Source organism: Chiloscyllium plagiosum, unplaced genomic scaffold, assembly GCF_037043375.1.
Source record: "Chiloscyllium plagiosum isolate Xiang-an unplaced genomic scaffold, Cpla_swu_hap1 HiC_scaffold_13, whole genome shotgun sequence".
Lineage (NCBI taxonomy): Eukaryota > Metazoa > Chordata > Chondrichthyes > Orectolobiformes > Hemiscylliidae > Chiloscyllium > Chiloscyllium plagiosum.
The window spans coordinates 28,807,295-28,835,009 of NW_028270151.1; the positions used below are offsets into that span (position 1 = coordinate 28,807,295).

The 27,715-nt window shown below is 42.5% G+C and overlaps 1 protein-coding gene across 11 annotated transcripts in view; it reads right to left on the minus strand.

The window, feature by feature from the left end:
- The window catches only part of lpp (LIM domain containing preferred translocation partner in lipoma), a 396,217-nt gene that overhangs the window by 249,842 nt on the left and 118,660 nt on the right, over positions 1-27,715 (minus strand). For all 11 annotated transcript variants that reach the window (XR_015759138.1, XM_087993414.1, XM_087993419.1 and 8 more), the window contains one exon: positions 6,896-7,117. Coding sequence is in view for 10 of the 11 variants with exons in the window: in XM_087993414.1 (XP_087849540.1) it covers positions 6,896-7,106 (211 nt within the window). In the remaining variant the exon portion in view is untranslated. The remainder of the gene's footprint in view (positions 1-6,895; positions 7,118-27,715) is intronic.

Below are 27,715 nucleotides of genomic sequence, written 5' to 3' on the forward strand. Positions count from 1 at the left end.
AGATTTAAAGTATTAACTGCACTGTTTACATGTAAATAGACAATGCACTAATGTGGTCTGTGTCAGACAACTTTCAGCACTCTTAACACCCAGGAACATGAATATAAGCCACCATGCTATAATTAGACCACTCTTTGTTAGATGATATCTACCATTATTTGACTCCAACAATCTAAAGAGTGATCGATAAAGGAGCAAACTCAAGATCATTTAGAATCGTCATTGTTCCAATGTGTATGAGAAAGTGTGGGAAACATGATATAATGTTACAGGACTGGTAATCCAAATATCACCAAAAGAAACTTAAATGCAATTAATTAAAGAGAAGAGACATTTTATTGAATGTTTTTGTCTTGCAAACATCAGGACAAATGCAAGAAAACCAAATTTCAAAGGCAGCAACAATTCCACTGCATGAAAAAGATGGTTTGCTATGACACAAATGAGCAATGTATGTCCGACTTGACAACTCATATCAAATATTCCTTAAACTGTATGCATTAGGAAGAGTACTGACCATACTCAACCGTCCCTTGCTTGCAAAATTTGGGACTTAATGTCTAATGTTAAAGATGTGATCCCACAATCAGGCTGAACAATCCCAAATGTGTCAAGAGTCATGCCAACAGATGATTATTGGAGATTATCAATCACGCTTAGAGTACTGTTCATTTACATTTGCCAAAAGTACATATAATCCTACACAGAGAGCTATTATATAGAAGCTGAAAAAAAACACATAACTATACCTTTAATTAATGAAACAAAATCACGTGGGACTTTAGAGCCCTTGTACATTCACAACACCTTGACCAATCCAAGTTAATTTACCAACCAGTCAACACCTTTTTCATGCAATGTAAGTTCTTGCTCCTTATGAAATTTGGCATTTTTGCATCTATCCCGATGAGCGCAAGGCAAAAAGCTACACCACTATGTCTTTATCAAACAATACTAAAGCATTATTCCATGAGGCGATTAGTCGAGTAGATCGAGAACAAAAATCTCAGTAACAATGACTAGAGATACATTTTGACAAAAATCCATCTATTCAATAATAGCCTTAGGGTTGAAAATCTATCATTCTTATCTCGTCAGACCTACACTCCAGACATAAAGCAATAAAGAAAAGTTAAGGTCAATTCAATAGAGCAATCTCTTTAAAAAAAGAGAAAGATGAAAGAAGGTTGAAGAAAGGATGGCAAGCGGTAGGGAGGAAGGGCAGCAGAATGTAGAGAGAGAGAAAAAAACAAAACAATAAACAAGCAGTTAAAAATGCAGTGAAAAATCCAAAGATGCTTCTCAGGAATACGATCCAACAAAATTTGGCACTGAATTGTTGGGAAGCTGTTAGTACAGGTAACTAAAAATGTGCTCAAAGACAGGGTGACCAACCCTTATAAAATAAACGAAGGGATACTGACAATAGAACCAGTGAGGCGAGTGGAAAGCTGGTGGCCAGGTAGCAAGTGATGGTGGGAGGTTGGTAATTATATTTCACAATCAGAGGGAGATCCTGAGAGAATATTAGTGCTGTGGGGCTGCCTTGTAGTGCTGAGGAAACTACAAAGGCAGGGAAGAATGAGGTTATGGATGGATTTGAAAACAACGAAGAGACTTTTAAATGTGATTATCTTGGGAATCAGCTGCCAATGTGTCAGAACAGAAGGAGACGATACAGAGGAAAGTGTACAAGGGACGACGTATCTTTCCAATGTTAGTATAAACTGAAATGAAAGTCTGACACTGCTATACAGCTGAACTGTCAGGAGAGTTTTGCAACTTGTAAAAATCAAGTGGTGAACATTTTTAACTCTGCAAGATTTTGATAAGGGATAGCATTACAGCTGTATTTTGGAAGGATATTCCCGAAAATACATCCAGGGAAGTTATTTGGGTTGAACTGAGAAATAAGGAAGAGATGATCACCTTATTGGCATTGTATGATAGACCCCTAATAATCTGAGGGGAAATTGAGAAACAGATTTGTAAGGAGATCTCAGTTTTTTATAAGAATAATAGGGCAGTTATGGTAGGGGATTTTAACTTTCCAAACACGGACTACGACTGCCATTGCGTTAAGGGTTTAGATGGAGAGGAATTTGTTAAGTGTGTACAAGAAAATGTTTTGATTAAATATGCAGATGTACCAACTCGAGAAAATGCAAAACTTGACCTACTCTTGGGAAATGAGGCAGGTCAGGTGACTGAGGTGTCAGTGGGGGAGCAGTTTGAGGCCAGCGACCACAATTCTATTAGTTTTAAAACAGTGATGGAACAGGATAGACCAGATCTAAAAGTTGAAGTTCTAAATTGGAGGAAGGCTAATTTTGATGGTATTAGACAAGAACGTTCAAAAGCTGATTGGGGGCAGATATTCGCAGGTAAGGGGATGGTTGGAAAATGGGAAGCCTTCAGAAATGAGATTACGAGAGTTCAGAGAAAGTATATTGCTGTTAGGGTAAAAGGGAAGGCTGGTAGGTATAGGAAATGCTGGATGACTGAAGAAATTGAGGGTTTGGTTAAGAAAAAGAAGGAAGCATATGTCAGGCATAGGCAGGATAGATCAAATGAATCCTTAGAAGAGTATAAAGGCAGTGGAAGTATACTTAAGAGGGAAATCAGGAAGGCAAAAAGGGGACATGAGATAGCTTTGGCAAATAGAGTTAAGGAGGATCCAAAGGGTTTTTACAAATACATTAAGGACAAAAGGGTAACTAGGGAGAGAACAGGGCCCCTCAAAGATCAGCAAGGCCGCCTTTGTGTGGAGCCGCAGGAGATGGGGGAGATACTAAATGAGTATTTTGCATCAGTGTTTACTGTGAAAAAGGATATTGAAGATATGGATGTAGGGAAGTCGATTGTGACATCTTGAAAAATGTCTTTATTACAGAGGAGGAAGTGCTGGATATCTTGAAACAAATAATAGTGGATAAATCCCCAGCACCTGATCAGGTCTACCCTAGAACTGTGTCAGAAGCTCGGGAGGTGATTGCTGGGCCCCTTGCTGCAATATTTGTATCATCGATAATCACAGGTGAGATGCCGGAAGAGTGGAGGTTGGCTAACGTGGTGCCGATATTTAAGAAAGGTGGTAAGGACAAGCCAGGGAACTATAGACTAGTGAGCCTGACGTCAGTGGTGGGCAAGTTGTTGGAGGGAATCCTGAGAGACAGGATGTATATATATTTGGAAAGGCAAGGATTGATTATGGATAGTCAACATGACTTTATGCATGGGAAATCATGTCTCACAAACTTAATTGAGTTTTTTGAAGAAGTAACAAAGAGGATTGATGAGGGCAGAGAGGTGATAGTGATGTATATGGACTTCAGTAAGGTGTTTGACAAGGTTTTCTATGGAAGGCTGGTTAGCAGAGTTAGATCTCATGAAATACAGGGAAAACAAGCCATTCGGATACAGAACTGGCTCAAAGGTAGAAGACAGAAGGTGATGGTGGAGGGCTGGTTTTCAGACTAGAGACCTGTGACCAGTGGAGTGCCACAAGGATCGGTGCTGGGTCCTCTACTTTTCATCATTTATATAAATGACTTGGATGTGAGCATAAGAGGTATAATTAGTAAGTTTGCAGATGACACCAAAATTGGAGGTGTAGTGGACAGCAAAGAAGATTACCTCAAATTACAACAGGATCTTGATAAGATGAGCCAATGGGCTGAGAAGTGGCAGATGGAATTTAATTTAGATAAGTGTGAGGTGCTGCATTTTGGGAAAGCAAATCTTAGTAGAACTTACACACTTCATGGTAAGGTTCTCGGGAGTGTTGCTGAACAAAGAGACCTTGGAATGCAGGCTCATAGCTCCTTGGAAGAGGAGTCGCAGGTAGATAGGATAGTGAAGAAGGTGTTTGGTATGCTTTCCTTTATTGGTCAGAGTATTGAGTACAGGAGTTGGGAGGTCATATTGTGACTGTATGGGACATTGGTTAGGCCACTTTTGGAATATTGCATGCAAATCTGGTCTCCTTCCTATTGGAAGGATGATGTGAAACTTGAAAGGGTTCAGAAAATATTTACGAGGATGTTGCCAGGGTTGGAGGATTTGAGTTGAAGAGAGTGGTTGAATTGGCTGGGGCTGTTTTCGCTGGAGCATCAGAGGCTGATGGGTGACCTCAAGAAAGAATTCCTAAAATAACAAGGAAAAGTCAGTGAAATGGTACTGAGCAAATTGCTACTTCCTCGCAAATTGCGAGGAAACATGGAGTTACTCACATCAAAATGGCAGGCACATTGTTACTAAAGCATAGACAGACAGATGGTGAGTCATACAGCACAAACATATACAAAAATAGAAGAGATGTTTATAAAATCATGAGGGGCATGGATATGATAAATAGACAAAGTTTCTTCCTGGGGTGGGGGTGTCCCGAACCAGAGGGCATAGGTTTGGGGTGAGAGGGGAAAGCTATTAAAAAAAACTTAAGGGGCAACTTTTTCACGCAGAGGGTGGTACGTGTATGGAACGAGCTGCCAGAAGAAATGGTAGAGGCAGGTATAATTGCAGCATTTAAGAGGCATTTGGATGGGTATATGAATAGGAAGGGTTTGGAGGGATATGGGCCGGGTGCTGGCAGATGGAACTAGATTGGGTTGGGATATCTGGTCGGCATGGTTTCCGTGCTGTACATCTCTATGACTCAATGATTCTACAATGTTACTGTTTGAGAAGTATAGTCAATCAGAAAACCTTTCTTTTCTCTGTCATTTGTTAAAGTTAAGTGTGCATACAAGCAAATAATTGTTTTTGGGGAATTACAAACCTGGTGTGAATTGCTTTTGTCCTGAAGTGCTGTCAGTCATGAAATTTGGTCTTTGCGGTGGTATTTACACATTTTATGATGGCTTCTGGAGCCATGGGGCATAATTATCAGCAAACGTTTTCCAGTTTAGTAGTGACCCGAGAGAGAAAGGAAGAAAGAAAGAGACAGGTGGAGCAAAATTAATAAAAATTACACAACATAGAAAATGGGAGAGAAGACCAGATGTTACCAAAGAGATGTGGAGCAGCAGATAGACAAAGATAATGAGATGCAGATGGTGAGATGAGGGAAAGGAAGGATCAAGAGAAGAGGATGGAACATAAAAGAAGGGGTGAAAAGGGGAGAAAGAGAGAAATTCAAAGGCAAAGTGGAAGAGAGACGATGGACAAAGAAATTGTCCAATCATCCAAGACAGAGGAATTATAAGAGAGGGAGAGAATTGGGGCAATGATGATGTTTGATTACATCAGAAAATTCTGTAGGGCTCTTCATTGATTTTAGTGATGTATAATGATTGGGGAAGTTGGTGAAACAACGTTGAGAGGGGATTTGCTAGATTTATTCAGAATCTTGAGAGATTTGGGACAGCATATTTGGGAGAAACTCTTCACATTGTTGGAATCAACAATAACAAGACAGGGAACTAATTTAAGGTCATTTATAAAGTGAGCAATGACGACACAAGGAAAAGCTGTTCACATATTGCAAGTGGTTAGCATCTGGAATGCATTGTGGTAATGGAGGTGGTGGCACAGTGGCAATGTCAGTAGCCTAGCAATCCAGAACCCCGGAGTAATGTTCAGAGGACAAGGATTCAAATTCCGCCATGAGTGACTATTGTAAAAACCATCTGGTTCACTGACTTCCTTCAGGGAAGAAATTCTGCCAGCTTTACCTGGCCCAGCCTACATGTGACTCCAGATCGACTGTCATGTGCTTCCCCATTAACTGCCCTCTGAATAATTAGAGATGGGCAAGAGACCGTTAGTCTAATCATTAACACCCACATGCCCAAAACAAACAGAAAAAAAGACGGGTTTAATCCTGGCTTACATGAGTGAAATTAATCTAGAAGGGAAGAATGCCTAAAATAATAGGGAAAAGTCAGGGAAATGGTACTGAGCAAATTGCTACTTCAGAGTGTGAGGAAACATGAAGTTACTCACATCAAAATGGCAGGCACATTGTTATGAAAGCATAGACAGACAGATGGTGAGTCCCAGGGCACAAACATACACAAAAAGTAAAAGAGATTTAGTGATAGATTTACATTTAGAGAGTGGAAAAGACAAAGATAGAAATAAGAAGAGTTACGCATAACCACAGTTCGAAGTGTGCAGTATAAAACTGACACATCTCAAACTGAACAAGACTGGATGCTCCGATGGCTACATCTTTGAAAGCTGAAAGGCATCAGAAAGGAGACACCAAAACCACAACATTTCAAACATCCTTTCACAGGCTTCCTAGGTATTTGCTTACACAGCCACTGATTGCATGAATTGGGTTGACAGTCTAATTCAGTAAAAGGAACTTCACACCCAAGCCAAGATTACACAGCACAAATAAGCTGAAATGAAGACCAAGTATATAGCCATCAGAGCCTATTGTGATTTACAAAACAGAAACCATTAAAAGAGTTAATTATCCTGCACTCAGCATCTTATACATGCACTCGCTCCAACTTCGACGCTCAGTAGCAACAGTATTTACCACTTACAAGATGCACTGCAGAATTCACCAAGGCTCCTTAGCAGTGACTTTCAAATCACTAAAAAGACAAGGCAGAAGATACATGGAAACATCACCACCACCTGTACATTCACCTCCAAGTCTCTCATCAAACATATTTGGAAATATGTCACCATTCTTTCAGTGCCACTAGGTCAAAATCCTGGATCTTCCTTCCTAACAGAAAACCTACAAAAAAAATGGATTGCAGACAGCTCAATACCACCTTTCCAAGAGCTACTAGGGATAGGCAATAAATTCTGGTGCAGCCAATGATTTTCATAGCAAAGAATGAAGAAACATATTACACCTAACTTGCAGCGACATCAGGTTTGTACACCATACATGCATTTTTATAGTAGATTTGAATTCTGTTCAACTTACTTTCAGTTTGCACCTGTCCCAGGGGCTGTCCATTCTGTTTGTAGGGATTAAACTTGGGTTTTGGAGCCACCACAGGTGCGAATTTCTTTGGAGTTTGTTGAGTAGATATGGAGATACTGGGTGTGGCAATTGATGCCATGGTTTCCATTCGAGCTGGTACATGCCCAGAGTCATCAGTCTGCCATGGGGTCAGCCAAGTTGGATTGGACATTATTTACCAATCTAAAACAAAGCAGATTGAAGTAAGAGATTATTCACTGAGAGGAAAGCTTGAATCTCAATTAGAAGCTCATGCGGCACCAAACATGTTACAGCAACATCACTTCTTCCTATGAATAGGCCAGGCCATTCAGTCCATTCAACATGATCCAGCACCCTAAACCTATCAACTTGTCACATCAAAACCTCCTAAGGGTGTCAGCTGTATGAGTCACAAATTTTCACAGTGAACACTGTTAGCACAGAACTCCATGGTGACATGCCAGTGTATTGTCAGATGCACAGTTTTTCAGATGAGGTCTTATACTGTGTCTCCAGCTGTTTGTTTAGGTGAACATAAAGGAACTCAGAATATGACTTCAAAGAAAAGTAGGGGAGTTCTCCTGGGGTCCTGGCAATATTTATCCTCCAATCAATATCATGAAAAAGAATTATTTATCATTATCATGTAGGCATTTGTGGGAGTGTGCTATGTACATTTTGCCTTCTGTTACAGTAAGACCACTTTAAAACTACACGATTGAGTGTAAAGCACTCTCAGATGGCTAGTGGATATCCAAAGTGCAATATAAATGCAAGCCCTTCTTTTCTCCAGGAGCACTAACCTCATTCGCTCAACCAGAATCCAACACTTTTGTATGAATCACTTTCCAGCTCTAACATTGACCTTCAGCTCACTGCCAGATCCCTGTCAAAATGTAGTCTTCCAGATTTATTTTTTCAATCCCTTTTAGTTACTTTTATATCTGACAGTTGAGTTCTCTGTCTCTTTTATTAATGTCTCTGTATCAATATCTTTTCTTTAAACCAGTTGACTATGTGGCCAAATGCATCTGTAATTCCATTTACAAATTTACTGATGACACCGTCGTTGTGGGTCGGATCTCAAACAGAGTACAGGAAGAAGACAGACAGCTTAGTGGCATGGTGTAAAGACAACAGTCTCTCCCTCAAAGTCAGCAAGATGAAGGAGCTGGCCATTGACTTCAGGAAGCAGAGTGGAGGATATGCCCCTGTCTGTATCAACGGTGCTGAGACGAAGGTGATCGAGAGTTCCAAGTTCTTAAGGGTAAGTCACAGAATCATAGAATCCCTACAGTGTGGAAACAGGCCCTTCGGCCAAACAAATCCACACTGACCCTCTGAAGAGTATCCCACCCAAACCCATTTCCTTACCCTATTACTCTACATTTACCCCTGACTAATGCACCTAACCTACACATCCCTGAACACTATGGGCAATTTAGCATGGTCAGTTCACTTAACTTGCACATCTTTGGACTGGGGAAGGAAACCAGAGCACACGGAGGAAACCTATGCAGACACAGGGAGAATGTGCAAACCCCACACAGTCACCTGTGGCTGGAATCGAACCTGGGTCCCTGGCACTGTGCGGCAGCAGTGCTAACCATTGAACTACCATGCCGCCCATATTGGCAAATATCACTAATGACCTATTCTGGTACATCCACATCAATACTACAGTCAAGAAAGCAGACCAACGACTCTACTTTCTCAGAAGGCTAAGGAAGTTCTGCATGTCCACAATGACTCTTATTAACTTTTATAAATGCACCACAGAAAGCATTCTATCTGGATGCATCATAGCTTGGTATGGCAACCGGTCTGCCCAAGACCGCAAGAAATTACACAGAGTTGTGAACACAGCCCAGCCCATCATGCAAACCATTGACTCTGTCCATGCCTCCCGTTGCCTCAGGAAAGCAGTCAACATAATCAAAGATCCCTCCCACCCCGTTATACTCTCTTTCACCCTCTTCCATCAGGCAGAAGATACAAAAGTTTGAAAACAGGTACCAACAGATTATTCCCTTCTGTTATCAAACTTATGAATCAATCTCTCATATATTAGAGTTGATTTTTCTCTGCACCTTCTCAGTACTTGTAACACTACATTCTGAATTCCATTCCATTACCCAGATGTACTTATGGAAGGTATGATTTGTCTGGTTAGCACACAAAACAATACTTTTCACTGTATCTCAGTACATGAGACAATAATAAATCAAATCAAATCAAATCAATGGATGGACGTGTTGGCGGTAAGGTTTTAAGCAGAGAAGTATGAAGTGATTTATTTTGATAGGAAAAGCAGGGAAAGACAATATAAATAAAGGCTACACTTCTAAATAGCAAAGGAACCTGGGTGTATGTTAACATAGATCACTAAGGGTGGCAGGACAGGTTAAGAAGTCATCTGGGATCTTCAGCTTTATACAAAAAGGTATAAAATACAGGCACAAAACCATATATAACACTGGTTCAGCCTCAACTAGAACATTGCTATTCTCAACCCCACATGAGGACAGATTTAAGTTATCAGCGAGAGCAGAAAACAATCAAGTATAGTTCAACGGATGAGAAATGTCAGTGATGAGGATAAACTGGAGAATTTGAGACTGTGGAGAAATTGGAGAAATTGAGAAATTGGAGAAAAGAAGGCCGAGAGGTGATTTGGTCAAGGTGTTCAAAATCATGAGGAGTCTGGACAGACTCGATAGGGAGGAACAGTTCCTATTGGTGGTGGTATCACAGATGGGAGAACACTGACTAAGACTAATTGGTAAAAGAATCAACAGGAAAATGATGGAAAAACTTTTTCCTCACCAGTTAGTAGTTAGGGTCTAGAATGTGCTGCTTGAAAGGGTCGCAGGGAAGTGGTATGAGATGAGTTTCTCTGACAGACAGCCTCCCCAGACAAACAGCTTCCACTTGCTCTGTGCTTTTACATGCCACATTGTCTTTCTCTCATTCTAACTGTCTGCCCATCATGAAAGATATAAGCATAGGGTCTGGGATAGAGGTCCATTAACATAGTGAATCCAACTCGTGATAGCCTTTCACCCATTGATAAACTAAAATCTACCTAATTTCACCTTAAAAAAATTCAAAACTCTGCTTTCAGCAGAAGAGTTCCAATGATTCACAACCCTTGCTTTAACTCTGTATTAAATGGGTGACCCCTGATTTTTAAGCAGCAGTACCTAGCTCTGACTTCTCCCAGAAGGGGAAACACCCTCTCTCACATCTAATATCTCAGGATCTTCTATGTTTCAATCAAGTCGGCACTGACTCTTCTACACTTCAGCAGGTAGAGATCTAGCATGTCCAACTTTTCCTTATAAGACAAGTCTCTCAATTCAGGAATTAATTTAGTCGACCTGAGTTGAAACATCTTTAATGTATTTTCATCATTCTCTTACAGAAAATTATGAATACTGTACACAGAACTCCAGCTGCGGTCTTAGTAGTGCCTTGTATAACTTTACTATTTTTGTATTCAAACCACTCAAATAAATAACATTCTATTAATTTTTCTATTTACTTGCTGTATTTGCATACTAACCTTTTTGGATTCATGCACAACAGCCCCCAGGTCCATTTTCCAAACTCTGCAATATCTCACTATTTAGGCAATCTTTTGTTATTCTTCCTGCCAAAATGGACAATTTCACAATTTCCTACTGTACTCTTCATTTTTTTTTCACAGGTTTCTTATGCCAATCTCTTCACAACTTCCTTTCCTACTTATCTTTGTGTCATCAGCAAATTTGGAAACCATTTCTTCCATCCCTTTATCTTAATTCATCACATAACTACAATAGAATATAGTTAAATACAATTTTTTTTCACAAAATCATGTCAACGCTGTCTGATTACCTTGAATTTAACCAAGTGCTGTGTTAGAACTTTAATAATAGCTTCTAATGTTTTTCCCTCTGACAGATGTTAGAAGAGGCCTTTGTAATGGCTACCAGATCATATTTACTCATTGCTTCATCCATTTTGTTTCGGAAATAACTGCACAGAGGCCAGTATCCTGTCACCAAGTCACCCTTTATTTACATGTGCACAGTATATGATCTCTGATCAGCCAGCACAGAGCCAGTCCTTGGAATGAACAGACTGTCTGAATCTTCTTTTTTTTTAATGTCTGGCACTCCTATTCTTTTTTTTTCTTTCTTTTAAAAATTTTTTTTTTAAAACCCCCACACTACCGCCTAACTGCGGTAGTGCTTATTTTTTTCCCCAGCACCCATGTTGTGTGTGTGCAGGTGTGTATCTTCTGTAAGCCAGGGTTCCCTGAGTGGCCCAGTTTAACAAACTCAATCAAGGGCCTCATAGACAATGAGACCCACCTGGCCCTCGTTCCAATCACTATAGTTTCAAATACTATGTATGAGATGAAAAGCTTTATCCTTTTACTGTCTTTGCAAACTTTAGTCTTTCTGTTGGGTTAACTCTTAAATTTGTACTCTCTATCCATTGTGGCTTTTTTATTATTTCCCATTTTAAAACTCTATATTTTTAGTTTTGACTCTACTCTTTGATTTACCACATGTTCCCAAATTTACCACATGATCCTATATCCTCACTATTTAGTTAAAAATCGTCTCCTTATGCGTTTGGCGAAAATACTGGCCCAGTACATTTCTGGTGGTCACTGTACTGGTGCCAGTGTCCAGGACTTCACAGATCCTTACAGGAGAAGTGTAAAAACAAATAAGTAAAGAGGGAATATGAAAAGAGACTGGCAGCAAACATAAGAAAGTAATTCAGAAGTCCTCTACAGGCATATATATAGTAAAAATATGGTAAAAGGAAGAACAAAGATTGATAGGGACCAAAAAGGCAATTAGCACATAAATCCTGGTGACATGGCCAAGGAATTAAATGAGTACTTGATATCTATTTTTACCAAGAGAGAAGATGCTGCCCAAGGTCATGGTGAAAGAGAAGGTAGATCAAACATTCAAAGGCATTGGATAGGTTGCGTACTTAAATTTGACAATGCTTCTGGACCGGGTGAGATGCATCAACTGTGAAGTGAGATTGGAAATTGTGAGGCTTTGGAAATAGATTTTCAGTCATACTTCATTTTAGAAATATAACACCCTTATTCAAAAAGAGTGCAAATCTAAGCCTGCAAACAACACGCCAGTTAGTTTAACTTCAGAGGCACAAAAACCTCCAGAAATGATAATTTGGTACAAAATTAAAAGTCACATGTACAAATGGGGATTAATTAAAGGGCAAATTACGCTTGACTAACTTATTGGAGGTTTTTGATGAGGTAACAGAGAGGATTGATGGATGTTATAATGTGAAGTGATGTAGATGGCATTTGTTACAGTGGCTCACAACAGACTTGTGAAGTTAAAGCTTATGAAATAGAAGCATCATAGACACAACATTGGCTAAGTGAGAAGAAACAGACTATTGGTCAATGGATTTCTTTTTGGGGCACGTTCGAGAGGAAGGTGTGGAGTGAATCTTTCCAAGGATCAATGTTGGAATTCTTGCTTTTCCTGTTATGTATTTATGATACAGACCAGTGTGTACAGGGGAAGATTTCAAAGTCAGAGGATGATGCAGAACTTCAAATATTGTAAACTATAGTGATGATAGTGTAGATAAGTTGGTGGGAAAGGCAGATAGATACCAAATGATGTTCAATGCATAGAAATGTGAGGTGAAACAGTTGAGGAGGGAGAGTTTGGAGAGGAGTATAAAATAAAGGGTAGAATTCAAAAGGAGTGCATAAGCAGAGACACCCGGGTGTACACGTGCATAATTCATCAAAAGTGGCAGGTCAGATTTAAAAAGTAGTTAATAAAGCACACAGTATTCTGGGCTTTATCACTACTGTCTGGAGTACAAGAGCAGGGAGGTTATTCTGAACTTGTAAAGACATTATTTCATCCTCAGCTGGAGCATTCTGTACAATTTTGGATGCTATACTATAAGAACCTTGTGAAGGAATGGAGCAGGAGTGCAAAACGGGAATAGAAGAATGCTTCAAGGGGTGAGGAATTTCAGTTACAAGCATGGATCAAAAAATGTGAGACTGTTCATGAAGAAGAGAAGACTGGGGGAAAGTTTGATCACACTGTTCAAAACCATGAAGGGTCTGGACAGAATAGACAGGCAGAAACTGTTCCCATTGATGGAAGGATTGAGAACAAGAGAAGAAAGTGAGGTCTGCAGATGCTGGAGATCAAAGTTGAAACTTTATTGCTGGAACAGCACAGCAGGTCAGGCAGCATCCAGGGAACAGGAGTTTCGATGTTTCGGGCACAGGCCCTTCTTCAGGAATGAGCAGAGAGTGTTCAGCAGGAGAAGATAAAAGGTAGGGAGGAGGGACTTGGAGGAGGGGCGTTGGAAATGTGATAGGTGGAAAGAGGTCAAGGTGAGGGTGATAGGTCGGAGTAGGATGGAGGCGGAGAGGTCAAGAAGAAGACTGCAGGTCAGGAAGGCGGTGCCGGGCTGGAGGGATTCGGCTGAGACAAGGTGGGGGGAGGGGGGATGAAGAAACTGGTGAAGTCCAAGTTCATCCCCTGTGGTTGGAGGGTTCCCAGTCGGAAGATAAGACGCTCCTCCTCCGACCGTCGCGTTGTTGTGGTTTGGCGGTGGATGAGTCCAATGACCTGCATATCCTCGGTCAAGTGGGAGGGGGAGTTGAAATGCTGTGCTACAGGGTGGTTGGGTTGGTTCGTCCGGGTGGCCCAGAGGTGCTCTCTGAATCGCTCCGCAAGTAGGCGGCCTGTCTCCCCAATATAGAGGAGGCCACACCGGCTGCAGCGGATGCAGTAGATGATGTGGGTGGAGGTGCAGGTGAATCTGTGGCGGATATGGAAGTTTCCTTTGGGGCCTTGGAGAGAAGTGAGGGGGGAGGTGTGGGCGCAAGTGTTGCACCTCCTGCGGTTGCAAGGGAAGGTGCCGGGAGTGGAGGTTGGGTCGGTGGGGGGTGTGGATCTGACAAGGGAGTCGCGGAGGGAGTGGTCTCTACGGAAAGCTGATAGGGGAGGGGAGGGAAATATATCCTTGGTGCTGGGGTCTGTTTGGAGGTGGCAGAAGTGACGGCGGATGATGCGCTGTACATGGAGATTGGTGGGGTGGTAGGTGAGGACCAGTGGGGTTCTGTCCTGGTGGCGGTTGGAGGGGCGGGGCTCAAGGGCGGAGGAGCGGGAAGTGGAGGAGATGCGGTGAGGGCACCGTCGACCACGTCGGGGGGGAAATTGCGGTCCTTGAAGAAGGAGGCCATCTGTGTTGTACGTATTTTGAACTGGTCCTCCTGGGAGCAGATGCGGCGGAGACGAAGGAATTGGGAGAATGGGATGGCGTTTTTACAGGGGGCAGGATGGGAGGAGGTGTAGTCCAGGTAGCTGTGGGAGTCGGTTGGTTTGTAGTAGATGTCCGTGTTGATTCGGTTGCCTGAGATAGAAACAGAAAGGTCTAGGAAGGGGAGGGAGGAGTCCGAGACTGTCCAGGTGAATTTGAGGTCGGGGTGGAAGGTGTTAGTGTAGTGGATGAACTGTTCAACCTCCTCGTGGGAGCACGAGGTAGCGCCGATACAGTCATCAATGTAGCGAAGGAAAAGATGGGGGGTGGGGCCAGTGTAGTTGCGGAAGATGGATTGTTCCACATACCCTACGAAGAGGCAGGCATAGCTGGGGCCCATGCGGGTGCCACCGCCAAACCACAACAACGCGACGGTCGGAGGAGGAGCGTCTTATCTTCCGACTGGGAACCCTCCAACCACAGGGGATGAACTTGGACTTCACCAGTTTCTTCATCCCCCCTCCCCCCACCTTGTCTCAGCCGAATCCCTCCAGCCCGGCACCGCCTTCCTGACCTGCAGTCTTCTTCTTGACCTCTCCGCCTCCATCCTACTCCGACCTATCACCCTCACCTTGACCTCTTTCCACCTATCACATTTCCAACGCCCCTCCTCCAAGTCCCTCCTCCCTACCTTTTATCTTCTCCTGCTGAACACTCTCTGCTCATTCCTGAAGAAGGGCCTGTGCCCGAAACGTCGAATCTCCTGTTCCCTGGATGCTGCCTGACCTGCTGTGCTGTTCCAGCAATAAAGTTTCAACTGAGAACAAGAGAACTCAGCTTTAAAGTATTTGGCAAAAGATGCAATAGTGACAGAGAAAAATCTTTTTCACATAGTTAGTGACTGACATCTGGGATGCACTGCTTGGGAGTATGGAATAGGCAAGCTCAGTTGTGGCCTTCAAAACAGTGTTGTGTTATCATCTGTAAAGGAAAAACATGCATAATTCTGGGGGAAAATAAAGGAGAATGGGACAAAGTGAAGTGCTTATGTGAAGAGCCACTGCAGACATGATGAGCTCAGTAACACTCTTGAACACTAACAATTCTGAGATTTTTTGACTTACTAAAAGGGACATTCTCTAATCATCAACAATACTGTCTTTAACCATCTGTTGGATTCAATCTAAGTCAGCATGCCACAATATCACAGCTTAGCCAAAACCACTACACTAACACCAAGACAGCAGAAACAGGCAGAAGTCTGACCACTGCTCACTCATGACTCGATCCAACCTGTGCCTGGGTTAACCTGGCCTCATGACTGGCCTCATTCTACATACTACACATATTGAAATAGATTGATATCCTATCCTTTCAGATTCATTTTGGGGCATCAATTGCAGCAGAGATTATTATTACCAAGTACCATTCTAAATATGACAAGTTTTTGAGGTTGGAAACAGGAGTTTTATTTACAATTTTCTCAGTCTCCTGATACTTAGGAACAAGACTTCTGTGCTGAGGAAACTGAGCAAGAGTTAACATTGTGAAACTGAGCACTGACCACTCAGTGATATAGTGACATAGTGATCGAAAAATCCTCATTAGTCTCTGGACAATTTTACTCCTACCCTCATAGATGTAAACAAGGAAATGAATTCCAATCTTCCAAGAAAATTCAGATTCAGCAAAAGCCCTTGAAAATTGGAAAATTGTCAATATAACGCTTTTATTTAAAGACAGAGACAATAAGAAGTAGCCAGTTAGCTTAACATCAGTCACAAGAAAAATGTTAGAATCTGTTATAAAATATAAAGACTGAGTGTCTTTATTTTAGCGTGTTATTTTGTACTGAAAGAAGAAAATAACATTTAAAATCAAGGACTACAGCATGGTATGAAAGTAAATAATTTGATTGGTTCTCATATAGCCAAACTGCTTAGGTCTGGGAACACGATGCAGAGAAATATCTCAGATCATCAGTGCAGGAGCACTGTCTGTTCTCTGCAAATAAAGCCACTTTAAGCTGAAAAATACCAGTTTTTCTTTCATTCAGCAGTTGCTGTAAGGTGTAATTTTTAGTCAGAGACATTTTATCGGTGAAACAACCACCCTGTGCCTAGTTCAAACCAATGGAAGGATTAAAAAAAAAGACTGAAAAGCAGCATTCTGACCAGCACAAGAGCCATCTCAGTGGATCCTGTCAATCATGTTGACTGAATTGCTTTCCAGAGTTCCCATTATCGATTTCACCTATTGTTTTTCTCCCCATCTATATCTGTCAGTCCGTTTGTGTATAAAGGGTTATTTATAAGGGGATTAGAGTTTTATTAAGTAGAGTTATATGTTGATGGTTCATAATTGTTCTAAGAGGCAATAAATCAGGGAACCCCTGCATATTTAAAATTCTTTAAATGTGGTTGTAACTCCCGGAATAGCAGGACTTATGTCCAGTGCACTGCCCCAATGAGTCATGAGATAGAGAACATTTAAAAATACATAGTATGATCAAGCAGAATCAGCATAACTTCATGAAGGGAAAATCATACCTGACAAATTTATTCAAGTTCTTTGAGGAGGCAACAAGCAGGATATATAAAAGGAAACAGTAGGCATAATATGTTTAGATTTCCAGGTATTTGATTAGATACCATTCATAAGACTGCTGAATAGGATAGGAGTCCATGGTAGTATATTAGTGTGGATAGAAATTTGACTAATCTCATTAAGTCAGAGTGTTGGGACAATGGGGCATTTTCAAGATGGTGACCTGCAATGAGTAGAACAAGTGTCAGTGCTGGGGCCACAATTATTTGTAATATATTCTACTGATTTGAATGAGGAAACTGAATGTACTATAATAGGGAGGTGACTGGCGAGGATGTTAGGGCTTATGCCCGAAACATCGATTCTCCTGCTCCTCGGATGCTGCCTGGCCTGCTGTGTTTTTCCAGCACCACATTTTTCAACTCTGGTCTCCAGCATCTGCAGTCCTCACTTTCTCCTGCAGTGGTATAAGTCCAGGTTAAGTAAATGGGCAAACAGATGGAACATAATGTGCGAAAATATATGGGCATGCACTTTATGAGAAAGAATAGAAGTTTTGAACATTATTAAATGGAAAAAAATTGCAGAAAGCTGTAGCACAGAGATATAAAAAGGGGGTAGGAATCTTGCTAAAACTGTACAAGACAATAGTCTGATCACACCTCTATTACTGTGAACAATTTTGCCCCTTACTTGAGAAAATATACACTGGAATTGGAGACAGTCCAGAAAAGATTCACTAGGGTATTAGTTAATAGTTCATTGCCAAGTGGCCTAATTCTGCTCCTGTGTCTTATGGTCTATTTTGGTTCCAGGCCAAATACAGCATTGGGGTAGATACAGAGTAAAACTCTCAAAATTGTCACTATCAAACCACTAGGGGAGGTGCAAGACAGGATTAGATTAAGATTACATAAAAGCTATTCCACACTGTCTCCATCAAATGCTTCCTGGGCAGTTACAACACAGGTTCAAATACAGAGAAAAGCTCCCTCTGCATTGCCTTCATCAAACACTCCAGAGGCAGCTACAACATGGGATAAGTTATAGATTAAAGATTGATTTTACTGCTCCTCGGATGCTGCCTGAACTGCTGTGCTCTTCCAGCACCACTAATCCAGAAAATAGATTAAAGTTCGCTGTTCACTAGTTTGCCAAAATTCCTTAACTCCTGACTCAGAGAAGAACTGAATGGAATTCTGTTGATGCAACACTATGGTGGAATATTTTTAGGTTTTTTTTAAAAGCCTGAAAACTGAGCAACTGTATGCAGGTCATCAATTAATGAGAGTGTACCATGGATATTGGATGTTTACTTATTTATCTTCTGTCAGATACTGAACTCAGATACTGGCTAGTCTACACACAACTACTAATCATCGATGATGTCTTTGGCTGTCCCTTCTTTCTGGATGGTTATATGAGTGAACAGGCCAATTCTCAGTTAGCTTTGGATAAGATGGGCAGGACATCCCATGAGGCAGTAGGTTCTAGAGTGCAGGATTTGCTTCCTTTTCTTGCCTTCTTTGCTGACACCCTGCCTTGTCATTAAGGTGTTTGCATTCAAACAGTGATGAGGCAGATGGACAAGGTTTTGCAATTTTGAACATTTTGTAGCAAGCCCCATCAGCCAATAATGTCAAAATTGCTGCACTTCAAGGAGTGTTGCAGTGTTTTTTTTTTGTTTGTAGTGTTTTATTTGTCCTCCCCTGGATTGTTGGCCATTTTAACCATAACAGGCCTTGATGGGGGGGATATCTTTGGTCATCAGGACACGTTGTCCAATCATCACAGCTGACTTTTCAGGACTGTTGCCTGAATGCTTGTGGTGCTGGCTACAGGGAGAACATTAGCATTTGTTTGACAAGCCTCCCATTAAATCTGAAGAATGCAGTGGCTGCACTGCTGGTTGACTTTCTCTACTGCACTTATGTGTCAGTGATAATTGGCCCAGGCCAGTACTAAGCATCTGGCAGTGCAGGACTCCCTCAGTACTGCCACCCTGACAGTGCAGGATACCCTCAGTACTGCCACCCTGACAGTGCAGAACTGCCTCAGTACTGACCCTCTGACAGTGCAGCACTCCCTCAGTACTGACTCTCTGACAGTGCAGCACTCCCTCAGTACTGACCTTTATTTGAAAATGATGATTTTATTCTGATTTATCAGGCTGATTATTTTTCTAAAACTTTATTCAAGGGGTGTGGTTGTCATTGGCTATGCCTGCATTTATTGCCCATCCCTAATTGCCCTTGAAAAGGTAGTGGTGAGCTGCTTCCTTGAACATCTGCAGTCCATTTGGTGTAGGTAGACCCACAGGCCCCAAGAGGACCAGTTCCCCACAGAACACACCAGATGGCCTCTTTCTTTTAAAGACTGCAATTTCCCCTCCCACGTGGTCGATGCCCTCTAGCACATCTCATCCATGTCCCGTACCTCCGCCCTCGAACCCCAACCCCCAACCGCAACAAGGACAGAACCACCACCCCCCGCGGTCCTGGTGAGGACCTTCCACCCCGCCAACCTCCGTATGCATTGCATCATCCTCCACCATTACCGCCATCTACAAACGGACCCTACCACCACAGAACTATTTCCCTCCCCACCCCCATCTGCTTTTCGTAAAGACCATTCCCTCTGCGATGACCTCGTCAGGTCCACGCGCCACACCAACCTACCCTTCTCGCCCAGCAACTTCCCCTGTCACCACAGTAATTGCAAAATCTGCAGCAACACCTCCACCCTCACCTCTGTACAAGGCGCTGAAGGAGCCTTTCACATCGATCAAAGTTTCAAACTTTCACATGTCATTTACTGTATCCGTTGCCCCTAATGCGGCCTCCTCTACAATGGGGAGACAGGACGCCTACTTGCAGAGCGCTTCAGAGAACACCTCCAGGACACCCATATCAATCAACTCCACCTCCCTATGGTCGAACACTTCAATTCCCCCTCCCACTCCAACAAGGACATGCAGGTCCTGGGCCTCGTCCATCGCCATTCCATAACCACCCAAAGCCTGGAGGAAGAACCACCACATCTTCCGCCTTTGGACAGTCCATGGCATCAATGTGGATTTCACCATGTTCCACATTTCCCCTCCCCCCACCTTATCCCAGATCCAACCTTCCATTCGGCACTTCCCTCATGACCTATCCTCCCTGGCCATCTTCCTTCCCATCTATCCACTCCACCCTCCTCTCTGACCTATCACCATTACCCCACCTCCATCTACCTACCGCACTCTCAGTTACCTTCACCCCAGCCCCACCCCCCTCCCATTTATCTCTTCATCCCCTCGGCCCAGAGCCTCATTCCTGATGAAGGGCTTTTGCCCGAAACATCGACTCGCCTGCTCTTCGGATGCTGCTTGACCTGCTGTGCTTTTCCAGCACTACACTCCCAACTCTAATCTCCAACATCTGCAGTCCTCACTTTCACCTAGGTAGACCCACAACCCATTAAGGAGGGAGTTCCAGGATTTTGATCCAATAACACTGAAAAATGGTGATATATTTCCAAGTCAGGGGAATGAGTGGCTTAGAGGGGAACTTGTAGGTGATGGTGTTCCCATGTATCTGCTGCCCGAGTCCTTCTGGACAGTAGCAATTCTGGGTTTGGAAGGTACTTTCAAGAAGCCTTGGTGGGGCAGGAGCAGGCAGAGACTATGGGTCGACTGGGTCAGTCACATTTGTGGATGGGTGGCACGTTGGCTCAGTGTTAGCACTGCTGCCTCACAGTGCCAGGCATCTGGGTTCGATTCCAGTCTTGGACTGTCTGTGTGGAGTTTGCACATTCTCCTCGTGACTGCATGGGTTTCCTCCAGGTACTCTGGTTTCCTCCTACAATCCAAAGACATGCAGGTTAGGTGAATTAGCCATGCTAAATTGCCCATAGTGTTCAGGGATGTGTAAGTTAGGTACATTGTAATAGAGGAGGGGAATGGGTTTGGCGGGGTTACTCTTTGGAGGGTTAGTGTGGACTTGTTGGGACGAAGGGCCTGTTTCCACACTGCAGAGATTCTAAGATTGGTGAATTTCTGCAAAGCACCTTGTAGTTGGTGTTGCCACTGAAGCAGGCTGTTTTGTCCCGGATGGTGTCAAGCTCCTTGAGTGTTGTTGGAGCTGCACTCATCCAGGCAAGTGGGGGAGTATTCCATCACACTTCTGACTTGGGCTTTGCAGTTTCTGGGCAGGCTTTGGGGAGTCAGAAGGTGCGTTACTCCTCACAGGATTCTGAGACTTTAACCTGCTCTTGCAGCCACTGTACTTATGTGGCTAGTCCTGCTCAGTTTCCTGTCAATGGTAACCCCCATGCTGTTGACAGTGGAGGATTCAGCAATGATAATTTTATGAAATGTTACAGGATGATGGTTAGATAGAGTCATAGAGATGTGCAGAACGGAAACCAACCCTTCGGTCCAATTCGTCCATGCTGATCAGATGCCCTAAATTAATCTAGTCCCATTTGCCAACATTTGGCCCATATCCCTCTCAAACCTTCCTATCCATGTATCCATCCAGATGCCTTTTAAATGTCATTATTGTACCAGCTTCCACCACTTCTTTTGGCAGCTCATTCCATACACACAGCACCCTCTGCGTGAAAAAGTTGTCCCTTCTATATCTTTCCCCTTTCACCTGAAACCTATGCCCTCGTGTTTTGGAGTCCCCTACCCTGGGAAAAAGACTTTGACCCTCATGATTTTATAAACCTCTATAAGATCATTCCTCAATCTCCAACATCCCACGAAAATAGCCCCACCCTGATCAAACCCTCCAACCCCGGCAACATCTTTGTAAATCTTTTATGCACTCTTTCAAGTTTAATAACATCTTTCCCATAGCAGAGTTGATCCACTAGCTTGATGGTAATATCAAGCCAATAAATTGCAGCTTGTGTTGGGAGTATAATTTGGCTGTTGTTGATGGCCCACAGCACTTTATGGATGCCCTGTCTTGAGTTGCTAGATCTGTTTGAAGTCTGTTCCATTTGGCACGGTGATAATACTACACAACATGATGGAGGGTATTCTCAATGTAAAGGCAGAATTTCATATTCTCAAGGACTGTGTAGAGGTTACTCCTACTGATACTGATACTGTCATGGATAGATAGACCTGCTGCAGGCAAATTGGTAAGGATGAGGTCAAGCATGGTTTTCCCTTTTGTTGGATGTCTCACCACCTAGCACAGAACCAGCAGCTGTGTCCTTAGGACTAACCAGCTCGATCAGTCGTGCTGCTGCTGAGCCATTCTTGATGGTGGATTCTGAAGACCCCACCCAGCACGTATTTTGCACACTTGCCACACTGGACATGAGCAGTGAGTCCCAGGCAGCAAGATCAGTGCGAGCCATTCAACTTGTTCCATCATGTGAGAACTATCGAATCATTGCTGATCTATCTGATTAAATATCATTCATACAATTACACCATCTAAAGCTAGAAACAATAGCAGACTACATTTTCCCCGACTTCACAAACAGTTGCAATATCCTGTCATCAAGACTGCTTACTTATCATCTCACCAAGACCAGACCTTATCTGCAGCAAAATAATGAAAAAATATGTGCTAAACATTCAGAAAAAAGACTTGAAAACCAGCTGTGTTTGGACTGAAATCAGGACATTTTTAGTCTCTTCACCTGATAAAGGAGCAGTACTCCGAAAGCTTGGATTTTCAAATAAACCTGTTGGGCTATAACCTGGTGTCGTGTGACTAGACTTTGTCCACCCCCCAGTCCAACACCAGCACCTCCATATCTCTTTTAGTCTCATCGGTTTGGCTCAGTCAGTTTGGAGTAGGTTCTTGCATGACACACAGGAACACGATGGGGTCAATAAAACCCTCCAGTCTCTCTGAGTGAAATCAACAGCTCTACGTCAGCTGTAGTCAGCTGCCTTTGACTCTAGTCCTCATGAGCCTTACAAACAAAACACCTATTGATCTTATCGGTCTATCATTTCAAGGCTTCTGTTCACTCTAGCATTAAAATCGTGCATCTAACCAGTTAGTAAAATGTCTGAGCCAAAAGATTGGGTGTGACAGTAACTGCGTACTTCCTGCGGATAGCATTTCAAAATAGCAATGGATAATCAACTGAAAAGATCAGTGGGCCTACCGGAAGAGAGACTTTACCAACTTTTGAGCAATTCGGATTCACCCAGGCTGGATTTTTCCATGTTGTCCAACTGGGTACTCCGACAGTGCAGCACTCCCTCAGTCCTGACTTCCCACAGAGAAGCACTCCCTCAGTATTGACCTTCTGACAGTGTAGTATTCCCTCGGAACTGACCCTTCAACATTACAGTGCTCCCTCAGTACTCCCCTCTTACAGTGCAGCACTCATTCGTACTGACCCTCTGATAATGCAGCACACCCTCAGTATTGACCTAATGGCAGTGCAGAACTCCCTCTGTACTGACTGTCCAACTGTGCAACACTCCTTCAGTACTGACCCTCCAACAATGTAGCACACCCTCAGTACTGACTTTGAAAAAGTGCAGCACTCCCTCAAAACTGACCCTCTGACAGTGCAGCACTTCCTCAGTACTGACCCTCTGACAGTGCAGCACTCCCTTAGTAACAAACCTCTAACAGTGCAGCACTCCCTTAGTCCTGATCCTGTGATAATGAAGTACCCCCTCAGTACTAATCCTCCAACAGTTCAACACTCTTAGCACTGACCCTCTTACAGTGTAGTATTACCTCAGCACTGGCCTTCTGACAGTGCAGCACTCCCTCAGCCCTGCCTATTGTGCTGAAATATCTGCAGTGAGTGTAGATGGAATGGGTCTACTCTTGTCCATTTTCCTGCAAAGGTCACTCACTGTTACTTTGTGGGATCCTGCTGTGCTCAGATGGCAGGCGTACTCAGTCTAAATCAGGTAGTGAATGTTTGTGTAAGGAAAGAGTGTTTGCCAGGATACACCACAAAAGGAGCTAAACAGGGTCCTAACCAAACAGTGGAAGGGTGCAGCAGTTACTGAAATTCTACTCACTAATCATCATTGCAGATAAACTTTCCATCTCTAAATATCGGGTCCTTGTGCAAATAAGTAGAGTTCACTGGGTTCCTGACAGCTATAAATAGAAAGCTGATAACCAACAAGGACTCACAGACTGAAATACAATCAAACTCCTTCCAACACTGTCCCTGCCAGAAATCTGAGAGACATGCAGCTCAACTTAACTACAGTTACAGAGTTACAGTTATAGCCCCACTCTTTACATTTAATAAAATCCCAACTACACCGTGTACACACAATAAAGCTACACATTGGATATATAAGCCCCACACACATGCACACACTGTTAATTTAATAACTTCATGACTGCTCACTGGTCAGTTATTTTATAGTACATGTTAGGACTATTAACCCATAGTTAATGCAGTCTAAATGGTCAGAAAAAGGTGGATGTGGAAAGGATTTTTCCTCTTGTGGGAGGTCAAAACTAGGGGGCACTGTTTTAACATTAGGAGGCATCTTTTCAGGACAGAGATGAGCAGATTCTTTATTCCCTCAAAGGGCTATGCAGCTCTGCCTCAGAAGGTAGTGGAAAGAGGGTTATTAAATATTTTTGAGCCAGAAGTGGAGAGATTCTTGTCAGGCAGAGAAATTGAGACTAATTAGGGTAGGTGGGAATATGGAATTTGAATGGGCCACAATCTTATCGAATGGCAAAGCGAGCTCAAAGGACTGAATTGCCCACTACTGCTCCTAGTTCATGTCTTCATAAGACTGTTAATCTCATATTGCCATGAAACTCTTTGTAAATTCTGTAAGAGTAAGGTCTGACACAAAAGCAGTAACAATCCAAGGCCCATCAGCATACATGTGAAACATGGCATTATGCTTTTGGAGGAGGTCACTGAGAGAGACACTGTGTCCAGGAACAATAGTAGGGGTCGCAGCCAAGTCCTTTTTGACCAAAATGAGCAATCAAGTAAGACAAAAAGAGGTTGATAAATTAAAATGTGATTGTTAGGCATTGATGTTTTGAACGTTTAACACATAAACATGAAAAGAGACATCTAATTGATTCGAAAACCCAGAGATAACTTTTCAATTGTCAGGAAAAGTGACTGACACCAAGATCAAATATGTAGTTCAAGGTGTGGAAATCTAGTTTGAGGGACTTGCATTGCAACAAGAGATGGAATAACACAGAAGCAAAATAAAGCAAGTCTGGAAAAACACATTAAATGCTGGATATATTCAGCAGGTCAGACAGCATCTTCTCAAGGAAACATTATTGAAACAAAAGAGGTTCTTGGGGTGGGGGGGGGGGGTTGACAGAGTAGATGAAGAAATGTTGCTCCCCCTTTCAGAGAGTCTGGAACTAGAAAAGATAATCTGAAAGTTAGGGGTTTGTCCATTACGACACTGAAGAAGAGGATTGCTTTCTCTCAGAGGGTACTGAATCTGTTGAATTCTTTATGCAGAGGGTTGTAGAGGCTGGTTTGTGACATGTATTCAAAGCTGAAATAGACAGATTGTACATCAATAAGGGAATCAACAGTTAGGGGGAAAAGAGAGAGAAGTGGCTTTGAGGATTAGCAGATCAGCCATGAGGTTATTGACTGTCAAAGCAAATTTGGTGGGCCAAATGGTTTAATTCTGCTCCTACAACTTATGATCTTGTGGAAACAGAGTTACGGTTTCATTGATGATCTTCACTGGTTTCAGGATGAATGAATGGGTGGAGTAAGATATCCGATCTCAGTGTGGAATTCCCTGAGATTGATCTTGATGTTGCAGAGGGAATGTTGCAATGTGCTTCATATTGGAGATAATTAAAGGATGACCCAATCCTGATATGTGCACACATTTCAAGATGACTGGAATTGGGTATTTTTTGCTGAAACCACATGATCTTCACATCTCTAAATTAACTAGTTTTGATTTGAGTGAAATTCACATTTCAGAAACCACAAAAGTAAAAGGGACCTTGCTTTGGTTTCAGTCTTATTAAGATTGGTCTGCGGATTTTAGATTTTCGAGAAAGCGATTGAATTATTTCTTCATTTTTACAGTTTACCGTATCTGCGAATGTTGCAGCCAAGGAAATGATTATTTTTAAGTTGTAAAGAAATGTCCTCAGACTCTTCAGTATTTGTTTTGCTTACTGTGAGTTCTTCATATCTAAGTGGAGTTCAATACAGTGGGTAGGTGAATCATTGCCCCATGACCTTTACAGATATCCAACAAGTGAAGATAATTTCACTTCAGTCATGCTTTTCAAAAAATACGCAGACATACCTCGCTCTCCTTAAAAGGCAGTGAGACATACAACAACAGCTGTACAGTGATTGCATCTAACAGCAACTTCCCCCTGAATATCACTCTGAAACACTTTCTGCTCTTAGTCATAGAGTCATACAGCATGGAAACAGACCCTTTGGTCTAACTTATCTGCACCAACCAGACACCCCAATCTCACCTAATCCCATTTGCCAGTATTTGGCCCATATTCCTCTGAATCATAGAACATAGAAAAATACAGGGCAGAACAGGCCCTTCGGCCCTTGATGTTGCGCCGACCTGTGAACTATTCTCAGCTCATCCCCCTACACTATCCCAAAATAATCTGTTTATTTAAGGATTGTTTAAAACTCCCTAATGTGGCTGAGTTGACTACATTAGCAGGTAGGGCATTCCACACCCTTACCACTCTATTCCTACCTATTCATATACCCATCAAGATGCCTTTTAAATATTTTTATTGTACCCACCTCCACTACTTCCTCTAGCAGATCATTACATATACACACCACCCTCTGCCTGAAAAAGTTGCCCCTTAGATCCTTTCTAAATCTTTCCCCTCTCACCTTAAACCCATGTCTCCAGTTTTGGACTCTTGTATCCTGAGGAAAAGATCTTGGCTATTCACCGAGTCCATGCCACTCATTATTTGATAAATTTCAATAAGCTCACCCCTCAGCCTCCAATGCTGCAGGTAAAAAGGTCCCAGCCTATTCAGCCTGTCCCGATAACTCAAGCCCTCCAGTACCAGCAACATCCTTGCAAATCTTTTCTGCATTCTCTCAAGTTTAACAATATCCTTCCTATAAGAAGGGTGACCAGAACCGTTCACAATATTCCAAAAGTGACTTCACCAATATCCTGTACAGGTACAACATGGCATCCCAACTCCTGTACTCAATATTCTGACCAATGGAGGCATGTATGATTTCTTCACCACCCTGTCTACCTGTGACTCTGCTTTCAAGGAAGTATGCACCTGCACTCAGGTCTCTTTGTTCAGCAACACTCCCCAGGCCCCTACCATTAACTGTATGGGAGGCAATGGCCTTGTGGTATTATCACTGAACTGTTAATCCAGACACCCAGGTAATGTTCTGGGGACCTGGGTTCAAATCCTGCCATGGCAGATGGTGGCATTTGAATTCAACAAAAAAGTCTGGAATTAAGGATCTAATGATGACCGTGACCATTGTCAATTGTTGTGAAAACCTACCTGGTTCCCAATGTCCTTTAAGTAAGGAAACTGCCAACCTTACCTGATCTCATCTCCATGTGACTCTAGACCCACAGCAATATGAATGACTCTTAACTGCCCTCTGGGCAATTAGGGATGGGCAATGAATGCTGGCCTTGCTAGCAACATCCCCATCCCATGAATGAATTTTAAAAAAAGTCCTGCCCTTGTTTACCTTCCAGAAATACAATACCCACCCAACTTCATCTGCCCTCCTTGGCCCGTTGGACCATCTGATCAAGGTCCAATTATACTCTGATATAATCTTCACCGCTAATTTTGGTGTCATCTGCAATCTTACTAACCATACCTCCTATATTCACATCTAAATCATTTATATAAATTATTAAAAGCAGTGGACCCAGAATCGATCCTGTGGTGACAGATCTTCAGTCTGAAAAGCAACTTTCTGCAACCACCCCGTCTCCTTCCTTAAAACAAATTTTGTATCCAGTTGGCTAGCTCC